This window comes from Episyrphus balteatus, chromosome 3, assembly GCF_945859705.1.
Source record: "Episyrphus balteatus chromosome 3, idEpiBalt1.1, whole genome shotgun sequence".
NCBI classification, from domain to species: domain Eukaryota; kingdom Metazoa; phylum Arthropoda; class Insecta; order Diptera; family Syrphidae; genus Episyrphus; species Episyrphus balteatus.
Window position 1 is genome coordinate 93,889,789 of NC_079136.1, and position 21,499 is coordinate 93,911,287.

General features: G+C 32.4%; 2 protein-coding genes and 1 non-coding gene across 11 annotated transcripts in view; 2 read left to right on the top strand and 1 right to left on the bottom strand.

Annotated features, from left to right (window-relative positions):
• The window catches only part of LOC129916426 (F-BAR domain only protein 2), a 50,169-nt gene extending 37,175 nt beyond the window's left edge, over positions 1–12,994 (top strand). For all 6 annotated transcript variants that reach the window (XM_055996351.1, XM_055996352.1, XM_055996353.1 and 3 more), the window contains 9 exons: positions 756–861; positions 7,067–7,245; positions 7,315–7,487; positions 7,570–7,709; positions 7,769–8,107; positions 8,174–8,347; positions 8,412–8,747; positions 12,460–12,689; positions 12,751–12,994. In XM_055996351.1, the coding sequence (XP_055852326.1) occupies positions 756–861; positions 7,067–7,245; positions 7,315–7,487; positions 7,570–7,709; positions 7,769–8,107; positions 8,174–8,347; positions 8,412–8,747; positions 12,460–12,689; positions 12,751–12,848 (1,775 nt within the window). In that variant the 3' untranslated portion in view covers positions 12,849–12,994. The remainder of the gene's footprint in view (positions 1–755; positions 862–7,066; positions 7,246–7,314; positions 7,488–7,569; positions 7,710–7,768; positions 8,108–8,173; positions 8,348–8,411; positions 8,748–12,459; positions 12,690–12,750) is intronic.
• LOC129917427 (U6 spliceosomal RNA) lies at positions 6,754–6,860 on the top strand. Its single transcript, XR_008772784.1, has one exon. It is a non-coding gene; the product is annotated as a U6 spliceosomal RNA (small nuclear RNA).
• A 4,220-nt stretch (positions 12,995–17,214) lies between the features above and the next one.
• Positions 17,215–21,499, bottom strand: part of LOC129916428 (protein fem-1 homolog CG6966) — a 74,013-nt gene continuing 69,728 nt past the window's right edge. For all 4 annotated transcript variants that reach the window (XM_055996357.1, XM_055996358.1, XM_055996359.1 and 1 more), the window contains one exon: positions 17,215–20,624. In XM_055996357.1, coding sequence (XP_055852332.1) covers positions 20,439–20,624 — 186 coding nt within the window. In that variant the 3' untranslated portion in view covers positions 17,215–20,438. The remainder of the gene's footprint in view (positions 20,625–21,499) is intronic.

Below are 21,499 nucleotides of genomic sequence, written 5' to 3' on the forward strand. Positions count from 1 at the left end.
ATTCATATAATGAATTTTTTAATGCTTCCACATTGTCCACTGGCAATGATATTGAAAGGTTATGTGCTACAGCAAGATCATACCAGTTTTTGACCGGACTATATCCACAACTAAAACAAATGCCTAGTATGTAAGCTATCAAGTGATCAAGTTCGGTTTGCTATCAGAACGATTCAGAATGTAATTTCCAACAATCCCAAAAATACTCTACACGACCTACAGACCTAAAGACTGCTCAGGAAAATTTACTATGAGAATACTAAAAAAAGAAACTTAAAACAAGCGATAAACACAATCACAAACATTTTATACATTTGAGTTACAATCAAATTTTCAACCACGGTTCTCGTATTACAAAAAAAAAACCACACCATTTATTATACCTTTTAACATTCACTTGAACATAATTATTATCTATTTTTGTTATTCTTGTACCATTTTTGTTGTATAGAATTTCATCATATTTCTGGTTGTGTTATTCTTTCGTTGGTTTGTTAAAATGCTATAATTTTTGTCAAATTAAGTTGTTACACTCCTCTTGTTGCGGATCTTAATACTAACATTTAAAAATAGTTCACAATTAATTAATGAATAAAATACCTAAATGAAACTTTTTCTAAACTTATTTAGTATTTTGTTATATTTTTGACTTGTATTAATATTTTACTATTATATTAAAAAACTGAAAACCAAAACAAATTTAATAGCCACACAAATATTATTTTTTTACTAACTGTTTTCTTAAAATATTTTAGTTTCAGGAATTCTAAGAAGTCGAAGAGAGAAGACCAAAACGAAAAAACTTAAAAAGAAAAAGGAACTCGAAGCTGGCGATGGTAATAAGGAGGAACGAAATGTTGTGTAAGATCATTTATTTTACTACTTATCCATAAAAGATTTTTTTTTTAAATCTATAATAATAGATTATTGATTTGTTGAACTGCGTAAAACCCGTAAATTTTACACCTTTTAGTTTTACAATTTTCGAATCGCGTTAAAAAAAATGTTTTTGTTTTAATAAATATTAAGAAAAAACAAATTAATTAACGGACTCACTTTGATTTCAAAACAGAATTCACTCAAAATCACTAATATTTAAATAATTAAACATCAAACTAAATTTCCTAGTAGAAAAGCAAAATAATTGTATTTGATTTTACCAATACAGTATATAATTCTCCTGTGCGTTTGTTTGTGAGCCTACTCCTTCTAAACGACTGGACAGATTTTTCTGAAATTTGGTGGGTGTGATAAGGTCCATCAGAGACAGGTTTTGTTTCATAATTGGACCCGGTAGGTGGCGCTGTTGTCGAGTTGTAGGAAAATTGCATATTCTGAACGAACGACTGGACAGATTTTTGTGAAATTTTGTGTATGTGATAAAGTCCATCCGAGACAGGATTGTTTTATAATTGGACCCGGTAGGTGGCGCTGTTGTCGAGTTTTAGGAAAATTGTATATTTTGAACGAACGACTGGACAGATTTTTGTGAAATTTTGTTTATGTGATAAGGTACGTCCGAGACAAGTTTTTTTTTATAATTGGACCCGGTAGGTGGTGCTGTTGTCGAGTTTTAGGATAATTTCATATTTTGAACGAACGACTGAACAGATTTTTGTGAAATTTTGTTTATGTGATAAGGTCCGTCCGAGACAGTTTTTTTTTATAATTGGACCCGGTAGGTGGCGCTGTTGTCGAGTTTTAGGAAAATTGCATATTTTGAACGAAAGACTGGGCAGATTTTTATGAAATGTTGTGTATGTGATAAAGTCTATCCGAGACGGGTTTTGTTTCAAAATAGGTGGCGCTGTTGTCGAGTTTTAGGATAATTTCATATTTTGAACGAACGACTGAACAGATTTTTGTGAAATTTTGTTTATGTGATAAGGTCCGTCCGAGACAGGTTTTTTATAATTGGACCCGGTAGGTGGCGCTGTTGTCGAGTTAGGAAAATTTCATATTTTGACCAGACTGGGGGCCAATTTGGTTCTGTGAAAACGTGAATCGAAAAAAAAAAACTTTTTCATTTTAGCTTTCAAACACTCTTTTCACTTTTTCGATTCATTTGAAACGAAAAACGATTCTCATCCTATGATATCACAAATAATTTAGTGAAAAAAATATATATTTATATGAATATTTTTGATGTTTGTTTTCATTTTTTCACAGAACGAGAATAAAATGAGTGAACAAGTGAAAAGCTTTTCGTTTCACTTATTCACAGAACCAGAATTGGCCCCCTGGAGAGATTTTTCTGAAATTTGGTGGATGTGATAAGGTCCATCCGAGACAGGTTTTGTTTCATAATTGGACCCGGTAGGTGGCGCTGGTGTCGAGTTATAGAAAAATTTCATATTTTGAACGAACGACTGAACAGATTTTTGTGAAATTTTGTTTATGTGATAAGGTCCGTCCGAGACAGGTTTTTTATAATTGGACCCGGTAGGTGGCGCTGTTGTCGAGTTAGGAAAATTTCATATTTTGACCAGACTGGGGGCCAATTTGGTTCTGTGAAAACGTGAATCGAAAAAAAAAACTTTTTCATTTTAGCTTTCAAACACTCTTTTCACTTTTTCGATTCATTTGAAACGAAAAACGATTCTCATCCTATGATATCACAAATAATTTAGTGAAAAAAATATATATTTATATGAATATTTTTGATGTTTGTTTTCATTTTTTCACAGAACGAGAATAAAATGAGTGAACAAGTGAAAAGCTTTTCGTTTCACTTATTCACAGAACCAGAATTGGCCCCCTGGAGAGATTTTTCTGAAATTTGGTGGATGTGATAAGGTCCATCCGAGACAGGTTTTGTTTCATAATTGGACCCGGTAGGTGGCGCTGGTGTCGAGTTATAGAAAAATTTCATATTTTGAACGAACGACTGAACAGATTTTTTGTGAAATTTTGTTTATGTGATAAGGTCCGTCCGAGACAGGTTTTTTTTATAATTGGACCCGGTAGGTGGCGCTGTTGTCGAGATTTAGAAAAATTGCATATTTTGACCAGACTGGAGAGATTTTTGTGAAATTTTGTGTGTGTGGTATGGACCCATTAGGTGTCGCTGTTGTCAAGTTATAGTTAAATTTCATATTTGAAGTCCGAATGACAGTAGATATAGATTTTTATGAAATTTTGTGTGTGTGTGTGTGTGTGTGTGTGATAAGGTTCGTTCGAGACAGGTTTTGTTTTATAGTTGGACCTGGTATGTTGTCAAGTTATAAGCAAATTCAATATTTGAGGTTCAAAATCGCTCATATTCAAGGGTAATAAAAACAAACATGAATTAACTCTTTAAAATGTTAGTCCCGCAAAGAAAATTGTTTACCATCAGTATATCTCAATTAAATTTATGACTGCATCTTAAAATTTGTTTAAGTTGTTTCAACTACCATTAATACAATTTCCGCATAAAAATCAAATGATTTATTTTTTTTAAAGAAATATTTCGACGTATGTATGAATAGAATTAAGACGAAATCTTTTCATTTTTAATCGTTTTTTTTTAAGATTTTATCCTATTGCTATTGTTTCGGTTACTGGCTCCAACATTACTCACACGGTAACGGTTTAGAAACGAACAAATACAAACTTCAATGAAACCAAAATATGTAAGAGAGAGAATACTATTTTTAAAGTGGATTAAAAATGAGCGTTGAAAGTGGATGCTACATTCCGAAAATAAAAATTTTGGAAGTTAAAACGAAAGTCAACAAAACAAAAACAATGGTTGTTTGTATAGTCGGTTTACGGACGATAATTTTACGTGATAACGTCATAAGAAAACAGGTTGTTTAAACAAAAAAAAAGTAAAAAGATCGTTCTTGGTGTTGGAATTCCAGGCCTCTGGTGCAAAACACAAATCATTAACAGTTTCACAAAAGAAAGGGAGAATGAGTCATATTTTTCTATAATGGCAGACGGGATTCATCGATTTAGGCACTTTTTGCAAAAAAAAAATAAGAAGTGAAACCAGAGCCAGTTTTTGTATATTTGTGAATTATATAACCTTTATTGGTTGAATAAATTCCGATAAAAATTTGTAATAGCTGTCAAACAAATGATTTGCTTTGTTTAATATTTTAAACAGTTTTACATATGTATGTACCTATGTGTAATGGGAAAAGGTTAACACATTACAAAATCAAAAATTGGAAATAAAACTTGGAAAAGGGGGAACGAAGTCCGCCGGGTCAGCTAGTACAGATATAAAATTTCAGAATTGAGTGGAAATGATTCAAACTGTTTTATTATGTCGTTTTCGATTGGTTTCACTCAATAATTCACTCATTCTGAAATCGAATGGAACAGGTCAAGTCCCTTCCACTCAATTCTGTTTTTTGTTTTTTGTTTGTGAAATTTCAAATGTCAAATATTGAAATTATTTTTTTTTTTCAAACGAAAAAATTATAAAAATTATAAATCTGAAGACGACGGGAGAAGAAAATGGTATACAAAATTATTCCACTGCATTAAGGTACCCATTTAAATCTTATTATTAATTTTAATTTTACTTTAATTTTAATTTTTGAATGAAAACAAAAAAAGAATGATTGAGTATTTTTTTGTTGACATTTTAGTTTTCATGTATTAGTGCTTCTGATTTTAAATCGAGAAGAGAATTTCTCTTCTGAGAAGCGTTCTGTCTGTCAGTTTTGTGCTTATAAAACACTTTCAGAAGGATTCTGAATCATTCCGGACGCTTCCAGAGAGCCAATCGAAAACGCCATTAGATTTCAGAATGAGTAAATCCTTGAGTGAAACCAATCGAAAACGACATTAGCTAATTCGAAATCGAGTCGAGTGAGTGAGATGAGTCACTTTTCGACGATTTTGGATTAAGCTAGTAAAAGTGAGTGAGCGAGTCGACGGAATGAAATGTCAGATTACTCGTCCGAGCATCAAAAAACAAACCAAAAACGAAGCTTGACAAATTTGCGTTTAAAAGTTTGAATGTGTTATGTGTGAGAGCTTCTGATTTCAAAATCAGAAGACAAATTTTCTTCTTTCCAGAAGAAAAACTGTCATCCGACGCCAATAAAACACTTTCAGAAGCATTCCTGACGACCAATCGAAAACGACATTAGCTAATTTAAGGACCATAAACACTAACATAAGTTGCGGCGTTGTTATGTTATTACCGTTTGAAGGTAGCCATATTGATTTTTTTTTCGATTTTAAGAAAATCAAAAATGGAAACCTTTGTGTTATTTTTTCCTAATTTTTCGAAAAAAAATTTTGGAAATTTGATGAAATGAAAAATAAAATACAACCCAAAAAATATGCATGTCCTGACTAAATCCCTGGTCCTAGAAAAATGGTTTATACCTTTTTGAAAACGTTGTTAAATGTAGACAAGAACCTCATCAAAAAATTTTGATTTAAGTCGTTATCTAAAAAAATGGCTTCATAAGTCAACACATACCTATTTCAAATGATAAACACTTTAACCCTCTTGGGGCGCCATCAAGTGTCAAAATAAAAATCTGAAAAAATTAGAGAATGTTTTTTTATTATTTTAAAAAGTTTTTCTACTCAGGAACTTGATTCAAAAATAACGAACGCCCTAATGTACATAAATATACAAAAATGACATTTATATGAAAAGTTCGAAACTAAATTCGAACTTACTCATTTAGCTGAAATAGCTAAATAGATTTTGCGAGTGAAGTGAGATGAGTAGGTCGAGTTGGCGAGTCACTCGCCAAAAAAGCTAAACAGTTCAACCGTAGCACTCGCGCTTCCAGGAATGCTCATCAGTTTACCCTCGAGTCCAATTTCGGACGTACCGACAAATACAGAGATTCTTTCTTCAGCCGCACTACGCGAATGTGGAACGCATTACCCGCCTCTGTTTTTCCATCCCATTTCAAAACTCAGGACTTCAAAACTAATGTACATCGGTATCTCCTTTCAAACCCCTCCCTATTTTCCTAATGCTCGTACTGTGTTCATCATATTAAGGGTAGATTAATCCCTTTAGTGCGCGCTCATTATAAAAAAAAAAAAAAAAAAAAAAAAAAAATCTCGACACAGTTTTCAAGATTTCTAATTTTAAATTCAAAATTTTGAAAAATTCAAAATATAAAAATTAGCTACAAATGTTACCATCCATTTACATTCCCGTAAGTTCTTATATCGGTGATGTTGGTGAATCGCGGTGCGATCTAGCAAAACGTGGTAGGCTCTGTCTATTAAAATAAAAATTTTACAGTCAGAAAAAAATATAACTTTTCTTGCTCAAAACAATATAAAAATTTACGGCAATGTAAAGGGAACATTGTGTCAAAATTTGAAAGCGATCGGTAAAGATTTTTGCTATTTTACGCAAATGAACATGAGATATACCAAAACACGTTGACTTCAACTTATATATCTAGAAGAAGAAAAGAGATATTGATAAAATTAAACGGCCTACGTTAAACGCGGGGATGCCACATTTTTAATTTCCTAAAAATAGCCAACAGTATCGAATTTTAGTACCAACTGCAAGTGGTTGAAAAAAATCGACATTAGTTTTGTGTATTTTATTCTGATAAGTTTGGTTTTTTCTTTCAAAAATTTTAATTAGAATTGACACAGATTCTAATTAGAACAAATCTCAGAATAGATTTCAATCGTTCAAAATATAAAAGGTTGTTGTACTCGATAAAATTTTATAGATTAATTGAATTTTCTCATAGGTATATTATCGCAGAATATTTTTCAACAATTTACTTGTATAAGTTGAAGTTAAACCATTACAATATTGTTCTTGCTTCGGCAGAACATATACTAAAATTGGAACGATACAGAGAAGATTAGCATGGCCCCTGCGCAAGGATGACACGCAAAATCGTGAAGCGTTCCACATTTTTTAGCAAGTTTTTTTAAAAGATTCTAAATTCTAATAAATCTTTGGTTTTTGCATAATTTTTTTAAAAGATCGTTACTTATTTTTTTTTTCAAATACTGAGAACACCTATTTGATGTAATACTTTTCACCTGTACCTACATTTTAAAATCCATATCTTTATAAATTTTTAATTGTTTATTTTGTTTAAATTATTTCATAAATAAACAGCGAAGAAAAGGACCACTTGCAAGACGTTGAACAAAATAAAGTACAAAAGTCATCATCAGCGACAGTGGCCATTCCAGTTATTCCCGGTGTTGTACCAACTGCTGCTCCTGAAGTTGACGAAGATGGTTATAGTATTCAGCCACAAAAAGAAGCTGCCTGGGAAGATAATCCTGAAAATGGTAAAAATTGATTTAGTAAAAATAAATAATCAAGCCAACTTAAATTCCTAAATTTTATTTTATTTTCAGCGGGTAGTTTCTATTCTGACTCCGACTCAGATTCAGATAATGATAAGCCTGATAAAAAAATCCACGTCAAAATAAAACCACTTAACAATGGTACAGCTCCAATGTCGGCCAGTGTTGATGAACTACGAGCGACTGTGGGGAATATATCACTTTCACCAGTGGGAATTTTTTCGGTATGTGTTTTTTTTTATTGTTGTTGTTTTTATTCAATGAAGAAAACTATTTCATTACCATTTTTTACTTATGACCTTATAGCACAGTCAACAGTTAGAACAATCCAGCATTGCATCACGCCAACAAAGTCCAGAAGTATCAAATGCATCAACACCGACTGCTACAGTGCATCCCTATGCACCACTCCAAAGTCCTACTCTATCAATGTCCAACAACTCGAGGTAAGTCTTTTAAAAAGATTTCAATGAGTGTCTGGAAAGAAATATTATTGTGATTATAGATATGCCGACTTGGGCGACATATTCTCTGAAGTTGGTGAAATCAGTGCATCTGCTCCTGCTTCCGCTACAATATCAAAGTCTGTAAGCCGCCAAATACCAACACCGACATCAGCCAATAGCATAGCAATACCTCGTCCGCCCTCTCGACGCTCCGAAATGGCTCCACGAGGGCGAATCAGTCCGTCATCGATGTCACGAGCCGATAGCGTCGGCAGTATGGAATTCCGAATGGGCGTTGGGCATGGTTCATCAAGAGGCCCATCACCTCTTACTATTGGCATATCGGATACGATACCCCTCGCTGTGGCCTTCCATGAAATTATTCATGCTTACTTTAGGTATAGAAATTGTAATTGCACAAACTAAAGAATTTGCTATAACATTGCCTACTTCTTTATTTACAGGGGTACCGATGAATCGAGGTGTCAAGTGAAAATAACTGGTGATATGATGTTGTCCTTTCCTGCTGGCATAGCCGGTGTCTTGGCCAACAATCCCAATCCAGCTAGATTGGGTTTTCGTATGAAAAATATAAATAACCTTGAAAACATTGTTCCCAATCAAGAACTAGTCCAAGTGTAAGTGCACACATTTAATTTATTATTTTCACTTTGTAACCATAAATGTATTGTTTATTTTTAGTGATCATAGTCAATCGGATATGGTAAGCACAGTTCTTGAATTCAATATGACTGCTTTGACGGCAAAATTACGTCGCCAATCTGAACAAAGCCCGTCTGCTGCTTACTTCAATGTGGAAATACTAAAATACCAGGTGCGCTCGAAACCAGGTGCTTCATCGTGTCCTTTCCAATTGGTTAGCTATTGGAAATGTGAACCAACGTATACGGCCCTGAAAATTGACTACAAGTACAATAATCATGCGATGGCAGTTGCCACTCCATTACTCAATGTAACACTGTCAGTACCGGTAAATGGATCTGTTCGAAATGTACAATCAAAGCCACATTCGGCGTGGTAAGTTGAAATTTAGTTATAAAATTAAATTTACCATTTTCATAAGATGCATCTTAAATTGTTTTCATGGTTTTAAATGACAGATTGTCTGAGAAAAAAGTCGACCGCTCAAACTTAGATTTTATAGCTTTTTCTTTCAATGATGTGTGTGTTCTCTGTGACATCTGTTTTTATTCAAGTATATCAAAAATTGCATTGGTGTTGTTCAATTCTTAATGAATATAGCTGTTCTAGTAGTGATCTCGTTCAGATGAGTAATATCAAAAATTACCTTCAAAGATATTTGGATTTATATCCTTACCTCAGATTTTTTTTTTTTTTTTTATAATAAGCGCGCACTAAAGGGATTAATGTACCCTTAATATGGTGAACACAGTACGAGCATTAGGAAAATAGGGAGGGGTTTGAAAGGAGATACCGATGAACATTAGTTTTGAAGTTCTGAGTTTTGAAATGGGATGGGAAAACAGAGGCGGGTAAAGCGTTCCACATTCGTGTAGTGCGGCTGAAGAAAGAATCTCTGTATTTGACGGTACGTCCAAAGTTGGACTCTAGGGTATACTGATGAGCATTCCTTGAAGCGCGAGTATTACGGTTGAATTGTTTCAGGGGAGGAATGCAACTAGCTATTTCATCGGAGCACTGCTTATAAAAATAACGATAGAACAACGTGAGACATGAGACGTTACGACGGTGCTCGAGAGACGTAATTGTATCAGTTATTGATCTATCACCTATCATTTTTATAGCTCTATTTTGTATTCTATCCAAGAAACTCAACGAGGTTATTGGAGCACCTGCCCAGATGTGGGAGTTATATTCAAGCTTTGGACGAATGTACGCCTTATAAATAATTGCTAGATCAGACGGGGAGAAAAATTTCTTGCATCTTCGGAGGAAACCTAAACATTTCGCAGCGGATTTAGCGGTGTCAAATATGTGTTCATTCCACAGGAGGTGGTTTGTAATGCACATACCGAGGATGGAAAGCTTTTCGGTTTCTTCGATGCAAGTACCACTCATGGATAGTGGCATGGGAGACATGTTCCGCTTTAATGATAGTAAGCAGCATTGAGTTTTGGAAGCATTAAATTCTACGCGATTTCTTATTCCCCATTGGACAATGCTATTAAGATCAGAATTTAATGAGTTTATCATATTTAGCCGTTCAAGATCCACTTCCGAAGAACTTGGGCGAGAATCAGGAAACGAATATGAAAAACTGAGGGTACTATCATCTGCAAAACAGTTGAGTGGATTAGAAGTTTCAGACAGGAGATCATTTATAAAAATGAGAAAGAGAGTCGGAGACAGAACGGAGCCCTGTGGCACACCAGCATTTATTTTGTGGGTTTCAGACTTGAATCCATCCAATACGACTTGTATTGAACGGTTCGAAAGGTAATTTCTAATCCAACGAAGAAGAGATTCATCGACGAAAAAAGCACGCATTTTCGAAAGAAGAGCTTGATGCCAAACTCTATCAAATGCCTTTGAAATATCAAGTGCAACAATCTTACTTTCTCCAAAACGATGTAAAGATTTGTTCCACTGCTCGGTGAGATAAACTATCAGATCACCAGTGGATCTGTTGCTACGAAAGCCGTACTACCGGTCATTAAGAAGCTTCCGTTCCTCAAGATATTTCTTAAGTTGAAAGTTAATCAACGTTTCCATGACCTTGGAAAGAAGGGACGTAAGTGCGATCGGTCGGTAGTTTGAGGGTGAGGAAGATTCGCCTTTTTTAGGGATAGGCTGGACAAATGCTGTTCTCCATCCACTCGGAAAGAGACCTGTAGAGTAGGACAGATGGAAAAGCTTACGCAGTGGTTTTGCCAGCGTGGAAGAACACCTCTTCAGAACGATGGGGGGGATACTATCCGGGCCAGCGGATTTGTGTACGTCAAGATCTTTAAGAACTCTTGCTACTGTACGAGTGCGAAAGAAGATTTGTCCCATGAATCCGTTTACGCGCTCAAGTACTGGCGGAGTCATGACACTATCAGGCAGTGTTGAGTTGGCAGCGAACTGCCTCGCAAGTAGGTTAGCTTTGTCAACAGAGCTAACAAATGGAGTGTCATTGAAGACGAGCGTTGGAACCGACGACGAGGTAGTGTTGCGAATATTTTTTACAAAAGACCAAAAATTTTTACTACCTTTGGGACATTGTAGTATTTTTTGATGTTTGGGAAACCGTTTTAACTGAAAGCAATTATCTTCTATTCCATCTTGTTAATTATCACCCTCCTATCTCTTAAACAGCCCTATTCTGCTATTTGATTCACGTGAAAGTCCAAAAAAGGCGGTATCCAAATGGTGGTTTAAACTAAATTAAAGCAAATAGTGTTTTTTCCTGAAAATGATTAAAACACACGAATGAATGCAAAGATTTGCCATCGAAAGAAAGATGTTTTTCAATTGATCAATGAAGCTATTCTTTCGCTTTACGTGAATAGAATAGCAGAATAGGGCTGCAAGTTTTGGATGCGTTAATGGACATGTCAATACTGATATTCAAACGCAGCGGAAGTATAATTTTCATAAAGACAACTTTGGCAAAAGTAGATTTTATTTGTTTTAATAATTTAAATCGATTCTAGTGATAAAAAATTATTTCATACTTAACATCGAAATTGATGAAGGAATTAATCCTTTTTCCAAAATATGAACTGCAAAAAACAGTCGGATGGATATCCCTCCTACTAGAGTCAATTCCCTTTCAAAAGAATTCAGTCTTAACTATCCTTTACTGATAATCGTCCAACATTGTGTTTTGTTGAGCAAAAATTTAGTCAGTCTTCTGAGTAAAGAATTTTAAACCCGTTTGATATGCCAAATCGGAGTAACAACGGTTTCATTTAGTCACCGATGTCATTCGTAAGAGTCTACCTGGAAATTGCTGTTATTAAGTGTTTATATGTTTGTTGAAAGTTTGTAATTAGTTTTGTCCTCATTTACTGAAGAATGATTATAGAGCTACGTTCCGGATGCTGTCCGATATTTAAAGGAATAAATCTTTCATTTTATACAGATGCAGCAATTGAAAAGTTACATCTTAATGGTTTTCTGACACAATCGTATAAGAACTTCTTAGGAGAACGCGTCAGGAACTCATTGAAACTTGTATACGAAATGCAAGGGACAGTGAATTCCCTCACACATTTCAAATAGACGATTGCATTTAAAGCGAAGCAATATAGTGGAACTTAGTCACTCAAAACGTCAGAAGAGTCTTATTCTCATTCATTATTCTTATTCTCATACATTATGTATGAACAACTTTTTTGATAACATGTCGAGTACGGATTTGGCTCAATGAAACTTCATAATTAAAATTAATTGCTGGATCCACTGCATTCCTTCAAATAAAGTGAATGTGTTACTGTTTTACAACCCTTTATGTGCCTTTTATGACGCTATTTGCCCACATGTTGTGGCGAAACACGCTCTAAAAGATGCTCTTCTTACCCAGTTAAAGCTTCACTTCTGGTGTGTATATTAGATTTGTGTATATTAGATTTGACATCTGCCTTCCCTTTTTTCTTAGAATTAAGTTAAAAATCTCGTTTGTTTTAACTTAAAACTTTTAAGCCATAAACTAAATAAATACAGCTCATACAAAAATTTCGGTTGCATCTAATTTTTCGCCATGTTGCCACCCATATCTTATCGTCTTTTCTTTTCAAAATAAAATCTTTAATTTCTAAATTAGGCTTGGTGAATCAAATCGTTTGGTATGGAACTTTACCGACATATCCCAAAATTCACAAGGCGGTGGTGTTGGAACTCTTCGCGCTCGATTAGAACTAAATGATGGCCCATCCACACCTAACACTATGACTACGCAGTTCAATTGCGAAGGCACCACCTTGTCTGGAATTGAGTTTGAACTAATTGGCAATGGCTATCGACAGTCGTTGGTAAAACGAAGATTTGTATCAGGTAAACTACATCACCAAAAGATAGACTTTCAAATTCAAATTATTTTCTTATCTATTTTAAGGTAAATACATCTGCGAAGGAGATGGAATTCGAAGTGGGGCTACACCGACTCCACCATCAGTTGGCTCATCTAGTCCTTATTCGGCGAAATCAAATTGAAATAAAGAATAAGGAATAAGCCACAATTATTATTACAATATGCTGCAAACTTGTGAGCTACAATATAAAGTATGTGTGGGAACGATAATAAACGAACAAACATGAAATACAATTCCAAGACTTGGAGAAAATTTATGTTATTGTTATTAAGTTTTTTTTTTCTAAAATAATTTCCTTTTTTTCAAAAACGAAAAAAAAAACTGAAAAAGTTTCTTATATGAATGTTTCACAATTAAATTTTGTTTATTTAATATATTTTCTCTTGTTCTATTATATCCGTACGAGCATGTATGTATATGAACTTGTTTAATTCTTTTTTGTTTATTAATTTTAATTATGTATCAGTTATTATTACCTATTATTATTATTATTAGCCGGCTATAAAGCATGTTTCACATACTTTTTCAAAACTATTACATAGCATTAAAAGAAAGCTGAACAAAAAGTAAAAAAGAAAATTTCTATAGTTAAATTATTATATGTATAACCAAGCCTTACTTTTACCAAATAAAATATTGTATGTTAAATGTCTTTCTCATTTATATACCAACGTTGTTTGTTTTTTGTGTGCAGTATTTTTTCGTATTGTATTGGGTGGCGATTGGGATCAAAAACCATGTCGTCGCTTTCAAGGCAAAGTGGCATAAGTCGGAATTTGTTAATTTTCAGGAGAGCGGTTTTTCGAAGAAATAGAACTATTTTCGAAATTGTTTTTTTCTGAGTCTATGAACTGTGAACGCACATCTGTAAACCAAAACTTGTTTCGAGACTTTGGTCCGCAGATATTTGCCTCCGAAATCCGAATGTTAGAAAAAATAATGTTTGGATGCAAACAAATCAGCAACCAAACATCCAAGAAACTTTTTGTTTTCAGTTATGAATAGAGCTTAAAGAGACCTTTGATGTCTCACTCGATGGATTTGGAGCAAAATTTTAAAAATGGAATTTTTTTTGGCAGGGGTTAGCCTTGATTTTTTCTCAAAAATCTCAAAAAATAAATTTGTAACTTTGTTGCCAGAATGCATAGGCTTGTTCACTGTGAGCTCACATCTGTAAACCAAAACTTTTTTCGAAACTCGGATCAAAAGATATCGGAGTATAAAGAAAAAGAAGGAAGAAAAAAAAAAGAAGTTTTGTTTGAAATATCTCAGGAACCAGACCTCCAAGAAACTTTTTGTTTTGAGTTATGAATAGAGCTTAAAGAGACCTTTCTTTCGATGCCTCACTCAATGGGTTTGGAGGAAATTTTTAAAAATGGAATTTTTTTTGGCAAGGGGTTAGTTAACCTTGATTTTTTCTCAAAAATCTCAAAATAATAAATTTGTAATTTTGTTACCAGAATGCATAGTTTTCAGTTATGAATAGAGCTTAAAAAGACCTTTCTTTTGATGTCTCACTCGATGAATTTGGAGGATATTTTTTAAAATTCTTTTTTTTTTCGCCAAGGGGTTAACCTTGATTTTTTCTTGAAAATCCGAAAAAAAAATTCATAGGCAGGGTCACTGTGAACGCACATCTGTAAACCAAAACTTGTTTCGAGACTTTGGTCCGCAGATATTTGCCTCCGAAATCCGAATAGAAAAAGAAATGTTTGGATGCAAATAAATCAGCAACCAAACATCTAAGAAACATTTGGTTTTCAGTTATGAATATAGCTTAAAAAGACCTTTCTTTTGATGTCTCACTCGATGAATTTGGATGAAATTTTTAAAATTCACTTTTTTCGCCAAGAAAAAAAGATTTGTTCTTGAAAATCCGAAAAAAATAAAATTAAATTCTTTTTTTCTAGTCACTGTGAACGCGCATCTTCAAACCAAAACTAATTTCGAGACTTTGGTCCGCAGATATTTGCCTCCGAATGTAAGAAAAAAAAATATTTGGAAGCAAATAAATCAGCAACCAAACCTCTAAGAAACTTTGGGTGTTTTCATAAACGTCTGCCTAACTTAGGCCTGCGTTAGTCGTGTTCATAAAGTCAGATCTGCGATCGGACTAACTTATTCCAACTGCAGTTCTGCTGTTCATAAACGTCATTATGTCGTCAACATCGGGCAGATTGCGCAGCCAAAATTTTACTGCTGCAGAACTCACGAAGAAACTTATTTGACTCTTGATTCGATTTTTTTGTTGTTAATAAATGTTAATATTGTAAAAAAAAATGAAAAGCAAACATATTAATTAGGGTGGTGCAAAGAATGTTTCTTTTTTTCATTTTTCGAAAAATTTAAATTTTAATGACACAGAAAATTTCTAAATCGTGCTTCTTGAGATAATAAGTTTATATTGATTTTTTCGTATTAGGGTGGCTCTAAAAAATATTATCTTCTACAGCTGCTTGAAGAATTCCAAAAAAATTAACCTGCTTATTGTTTTGACCAAATTATCGAAGAAAAAAAAATTTTTCCATTAGGGTGGTTCAATTTTTTTTTTTTAATTAATTAAAAAAAAATTATATTTCACTGCAGAGAAAGTTTGTAAAACATGGTTTATGAAATGTAATGTAAAATTGGTGTAGGTATTTTCGAATTAGAGGGCTCAGAAAAATGGTATAGGTATTTTATATTTACGCTTGGAATTCAACCAAATTCAATTTACCTAATTAATTTGACATGAATTTAATATTAATATAGCAAAAAACGCACTTAACAAACTTTCTGTGCACTAAAAATCATTTTTTTTTTCAAACGCGAAAAAAAACTTTCTTGAACACCCTAATTAAAAATATGTTTTCCATAGATAATTTGTTTCAAATGTGAACCACTCGGTGTTTTTATTATTTTTTTTAGAAGAAAGTATGTATTTTTTTTAGCCACCCTAATGTAATACGGTTTACAAATTTTTCGTGTTATTAAAAACAATATTTTCGGGAACTGAAAAGTAAATATTTTTTTGCTTATAAAACAAAACTCATTCTGTGGTAATCTTTATATTTTTTTTTCTGACGTTTATGAACACTCAGTGACTGCTTAAAATTGTACCAACGCAGGCCTGCAAACATTCTGCAGAATTGGTGTTCATTAATGCAGCAAAGCAGAAAGACGATTGGACTAACGCAGATTTACGACGTTTATGAAAACACCCTTTTTGTTTTCAGTTATGAATAGAGCTCAAAAAGACCTTTCTTTTGATGTCTCACTCGATGAATTTGGAGGAAATTTTTTAAAATGCCTTTTTTTGCAAATATTTTCCTCCGAATATAAGAAAAAGAAATGTTTGGATGCAAATAAATCAGAGGGTATATTATGTAATACGAAACGAGCGGCAAGTAAACGATACTAAAGTAAACGATATCCACGGCAAAAGGCCATTATGTAAAACGAGAAAGTCGTAAGGGGAAATGAAACCGAAAACAAAAGTTCGGAATAATGGAATTATGTTGTGCATGGGCTAAGGTTATTTTTTAAAAATCTGAATTATATAAAAATGTATCTAGAGTCAATTATTTAAAAGTTCAGGATAAAAACAGTCTTAAGTAAAAGAATGCTCGGAAATAAAATTTGAGTTATAAAATCTAATTTTTCATTCCTCTCGAAAAAACATCCTCTCATTTTTGATATTTGAATAATTATGTTAATTATTAATTTGATTTGTGTTTTGGTTTGCAGGCGAGTTAAAGTTTCGACGGCAAGATCCCCTCCTTCCCGTCGAGCTAACTAACTGAAATCCTTCTGTAAAATTTGTTCGGGAGAAGGCCTGCCAATCGAAAAAAATCGGCCTTATCACAAATTCCATTCGTACCTATCGGAAGTTTTCTACGATTGCCGTAAAAACAAAACAATCACAAAATCCGACCGTAGTGACGAATTGTATCTTATTTTCCGTGACAAACGGATTCCATGATTGTTTTTTCGGGAATCCTAGTAAATTTCCGATAGGAATCGTTTTCGTGATAAGGCCGAATATCTTTATTTTCCACTTAACTTTTGTTGTCCTTTCGTTAACAATGACGAGCAAAAATGGAAGCAATTCTCCCGAACACATTTCAATGGGAGTTTCTATTCAGAATTTAGTTGATTGTAAGTTTATTGAGGATTTCTTCATGATCATCATCATTGGTCTTTCGTTCCATTAAAAATAAAACGAAAACCCTATACCAGAAATTAAAACAAAACATCAATTTATACTTAGATTTTATCATTTTTATTTTTATTTCTATCATATTAATGAATTTCCAATTAGGATTTCATTCTAGATACGATTTGTTGTATATTTTAATTTTTTTTTTCTATTGTTTCTTTATGATTACTTATTATTTTTTTATTTTCGTTCATAATTCTTATGCTCACATTGTTTTGTATACTTACATTACTAAATAAGAAAATATAATCCTATATGCGATAAGTCGTACATTTATTTATTATAATGCTCATGAGAGATGTGTTCCTTGTTTTGTGTAATTTTTTTTTTTTTTTAATTATTATTATTTATTATTTTTTCTATTCATTCTTTTTTTGTTATAATTTTTCATCATTTTGATGTATATTGGAATCTTCTGTGACTTAATTTGTATTATAATGTATTGTATGTATATTATCAATGATAAGTTAATACAGTTTTTAATTTAATTGTATAACTATTTTTTTTTTTTCATTATGAAAGCAATTTAATTGAAGAAACAGAGATTATTTCTTATTTTTTTTCCTAATTCATGTTGTTATTTCTTTTTTTTTTTTTTTCCTAATTCATGTTGTTATTTAAAATTTATAAAATTGCATTTTATTTATTACTTTTTAAACACTGGATATTTTCTGCAAAAAAGAAAAAAAAATAGTTCTGAGCGAGACTACAACTTTAGCGTTAAGCACTTTCATCAAGTTATTTCATCCCAAATCGAATACGAGTATCCGATTTTTTAAGATTTTTGATAATACGAGTATAGCAGCGTTTGTACGCACCTTTGAGCGAAGAAATATGTGGAGTAGCATTGGTTAGAAACTGCCTTTTAAAAGCTTAGCTTTTTCCAGAGAACTAATAAGTTGGAATTTGAAGGTTTATACCTAAACAAAGTTTAACCTGAAATCACGAAACAAAATGGGACAAATCGATCCATTTATTTGCGATCCAATTTTCTTGTTTCATGCTGAATGTAAACTTATCAAAAATTCAATCTTCCCCACAAATGTTGTCATATTCGAATCTAACATTACTTACCATTGGTTAGTTAAAATTACTATAGTTTTATGTTTATAAGGATTGGATTGTCTGAATTTGATTGAAAATGCATTCATTTAAAATACACAACCACGAAATCGTGTTGAGTTCTTTGCTCTTTGGTACACCTTTGACTTGGTAAGGTGACGAATTTAAAAGCGAATTCGTAATAATTCTTTGCTGATGAGGGATCTATCTATCATAAGTGAAAATCTTCCATCCTCTGGAGCAGTATGGGTGGTTCATCTGGAAAGAAATGGATACCGTATTGACGCAAAAAGGCGTCTACCGTTTTTCAGCATTTACATACGGTTCTCAATATTGAATAAAATTAAAATTTATGAAAGCAAATTGACGCCTAATGAGCTAAAGATGATTCGCATGGTAGCAAAGGTTACAAAGAATAAGAACAAGAAAATCCGAGAAAGCGTCCAAGTCAGAACAGAACACAGTAAGACTGACTAAGATGGTACTATCATGTACAAAAGAAAGCCGTGAGAACCCACTTCAAAAAACAACTGCATACGACGATGTTCCAACATAGAGACTGTCCCAAAAACCAAAAAAACAAATGCAACTATTGCATAGAAGGATTCAAAACCTGAGGTCCGTCGACATTTTTTGAGGTCAACCCAGCGAACCCAATATTTGGAGTGAAGCAGTAAAAAAGGAGAATGACAGTGAATGAATGTTGCTGTGTTGTGCGAATTTATTTTTAACCAAATATTTCACTTTAATTCCATTTGAATTCAATATTTCGATCTTGTATCGTCAAATACCTGAAGTAAAATTTTCAATCGGATTGAATCCGATCCTTAAAATCGCTCATATATACAAACGAAGTGATAAAATTAATTCAGTTAATTTAACTGCCAGAAGTTTCTTGAAAATATTTACAAAACATGAGAAGATTTTTTTATTTTTACTATGAAAACATATTAATTTATTTGAGATATAAAAATAAAATAAACATTTTGACTAAAAAGAAAGTAATAATAATACTAAATAATAAAGGAAGAAATAATGATATAGCTATATAATGTAAATTGAACAGACTAAGATGATAATACAATTATTTTCAAAACGAAATAATATTATTTTTATGAAGACTAAATTTATTTCTATAAAAAATATAAGAAAGAATGCTAAGTCATAGAAATCTATGGAATAGCAAAACAATAGTTAATATTTACATGATGCATAGCGGTGTTACAGTTTCGTTGTTTTTTTTTTTTTTAGAAGGAGCAGAATGTATACAGTCGAAACTGAAAGGATGGAAAGGTTTTTTTTTTAATACAACGTATTTTATAAAGAAACATCAAAAGCAAATACAAATATTCCAAATTAGCTTCGAAAACATGCTTGAGGAAGAATAAAAAAATAGACAAATAGATTGTATTGCCGTTGGAACAATTCTCTGAAATTTAACTTTTGATTTTTTGGAAGATTATTTAACTTGATACATATATAATATCTTTAGTCAGGCCTTAAAGGCTTCTTGGAAAACACTTTTTCAAAAGTTCAGTTGCAGTGCTTCGAAAGAGCAGTCTAATTTACTTGATGTTAGTCTTAAAAATAACATTTGAAATGTGTTCTCTAAACTTGAAACCCAACAATCCTAGTTAATTTTGACTTATACCTTTTATTAAGACGTACAAATTTCGAAAATTGTAATTTGTCGACAAAAAACAATTCATTTTTCTTGATGACTTCCTGCCGTCAGATAAATTACATGCTTCCTATTATTTAGAATAAAAACTTTTGAATTTACCAAATTATTAGAACGACAAAATTGTCTTTGACTTCAATTTTTGAACGAACTTTTCAAATTATTGTACTCTCTCAAGCATAAGAAAAAAATCCAGCTTAAAACTTAAGAAAAAAATACAAATAAAATAAATAAACAAAAAATAATGAATTTAATTTTTGACTAAAAAATAAGACAAGAAATTAGTTGCAAAAAAAAATATCTATTTAAACAAAATTAAAAAAAAAAACTAAATACAAGTCTTGTTTAATAACAAGGACCTTAAAAAAAATTGTTTGAAAAAAATACAAAATGTATATTGGAGAGCAAAAAAAAAAGAACAAAAAAAACATTATTGGTAGGGTTTGTATCTCTTTCATTTGTTTTTCCAAAAAAAAAAACTATACTTTGTTCAATAAATAATTCTCTTCCTTTCTGTTTTAACACCGTTAAACAGAGTTAGGACAGAAATAGGTTCTTTTTTTCAAGTTCTTTAAGGAGTTTTGTTGTTTTCTTTGCAATATGAAATTATTGAGACAAATCACAAATCACGCTTCACTTCCATAATGCCGACGTCGCTCGCTGCTGCCGTTCAAAAAATACTAGAACTCGGTCAAAAAATAACTGATTGTTCATATTGTTTTTTTGTTTGTTTTTTTAATATAAATTCTTCTTCTCTCTAGGTTCTTAACTTAATGCGATTCTATGAATTTATTTAAGGATTCGGGAACTTGTTTATCATATTTTATTCGATGTTTTTGTATTGTTTTGGCTGCAAGACATTTGAGTGTTGTATACTTGACGGGATTGACGATTTGATGAATTTTCTGGTTTTCCAGCAGGGATTCAAATGTCTCTCCGTGGGCGTTTTTGGTGTCCTGAAATTATATAAAAATATCATATATTAATAAAAGAAAAAAGAAATATATAAGTTTGTATTTATGCATTGTTAATCTTGATTATAAATATTAATTGGAACAATTAAAAATGAACTAGGGTTGGCATTGAACGATGACAGTGTATCGAAAATACATGATATACAAATTTTATGAACTATTTGGATATTCCTGTAGCACTATTTTCAAGGGGTTTATGCAATATAATGATTTACCTGTTGTTCTTGATTTAAAAAAAAACATTGTACATTGTTAGTAGCTGTATTTTGGCAGTGCTGAATGAGAATTTTAATAACAATAGTCTTAACAAGTTTTTCGTGATCAAAACTTATACAAAACTTGAGAAAAATCGAAAGTTTTGTAAAACTGGACAGAAATTAAAGAAATTTCAAAAAAAAGGTTTTCAAATCGAATATCTCAAGAATAATCATATTAAAGACTCTGGGAGGATTTAATTCTGCATAAAGTTGCGGGTGGCAATGGTGCAGTGGATGATGTGCTTGACTGCTACCCTGGAAATGTGGGTTCGAGACCTACCTCAGGCAGCATTCTTTTCTTTATTCCCCAGATTGGAAGCCACCCGTGGGATTATGTATATGAGATAATAATCATCTTATTTTCAATTCACTGTACCAACAAAAAATTCTTTCCTATATTTCTATTCCTTCTAACTATTGCCGTGCAGTATGCATTTAAAAGACCTTAGGTCTTACAGGCATATAGTTAAAATTATTATTATTATTATTAAAATTATGTAGCTAATAAGAATAACTCTTAGGGTTTGGGCCAACCTGAACTTAAAGTTCGTTTTGGCATTTCGATATGCATATCTCAACGTTTCAAGGTCCCTATTTTTT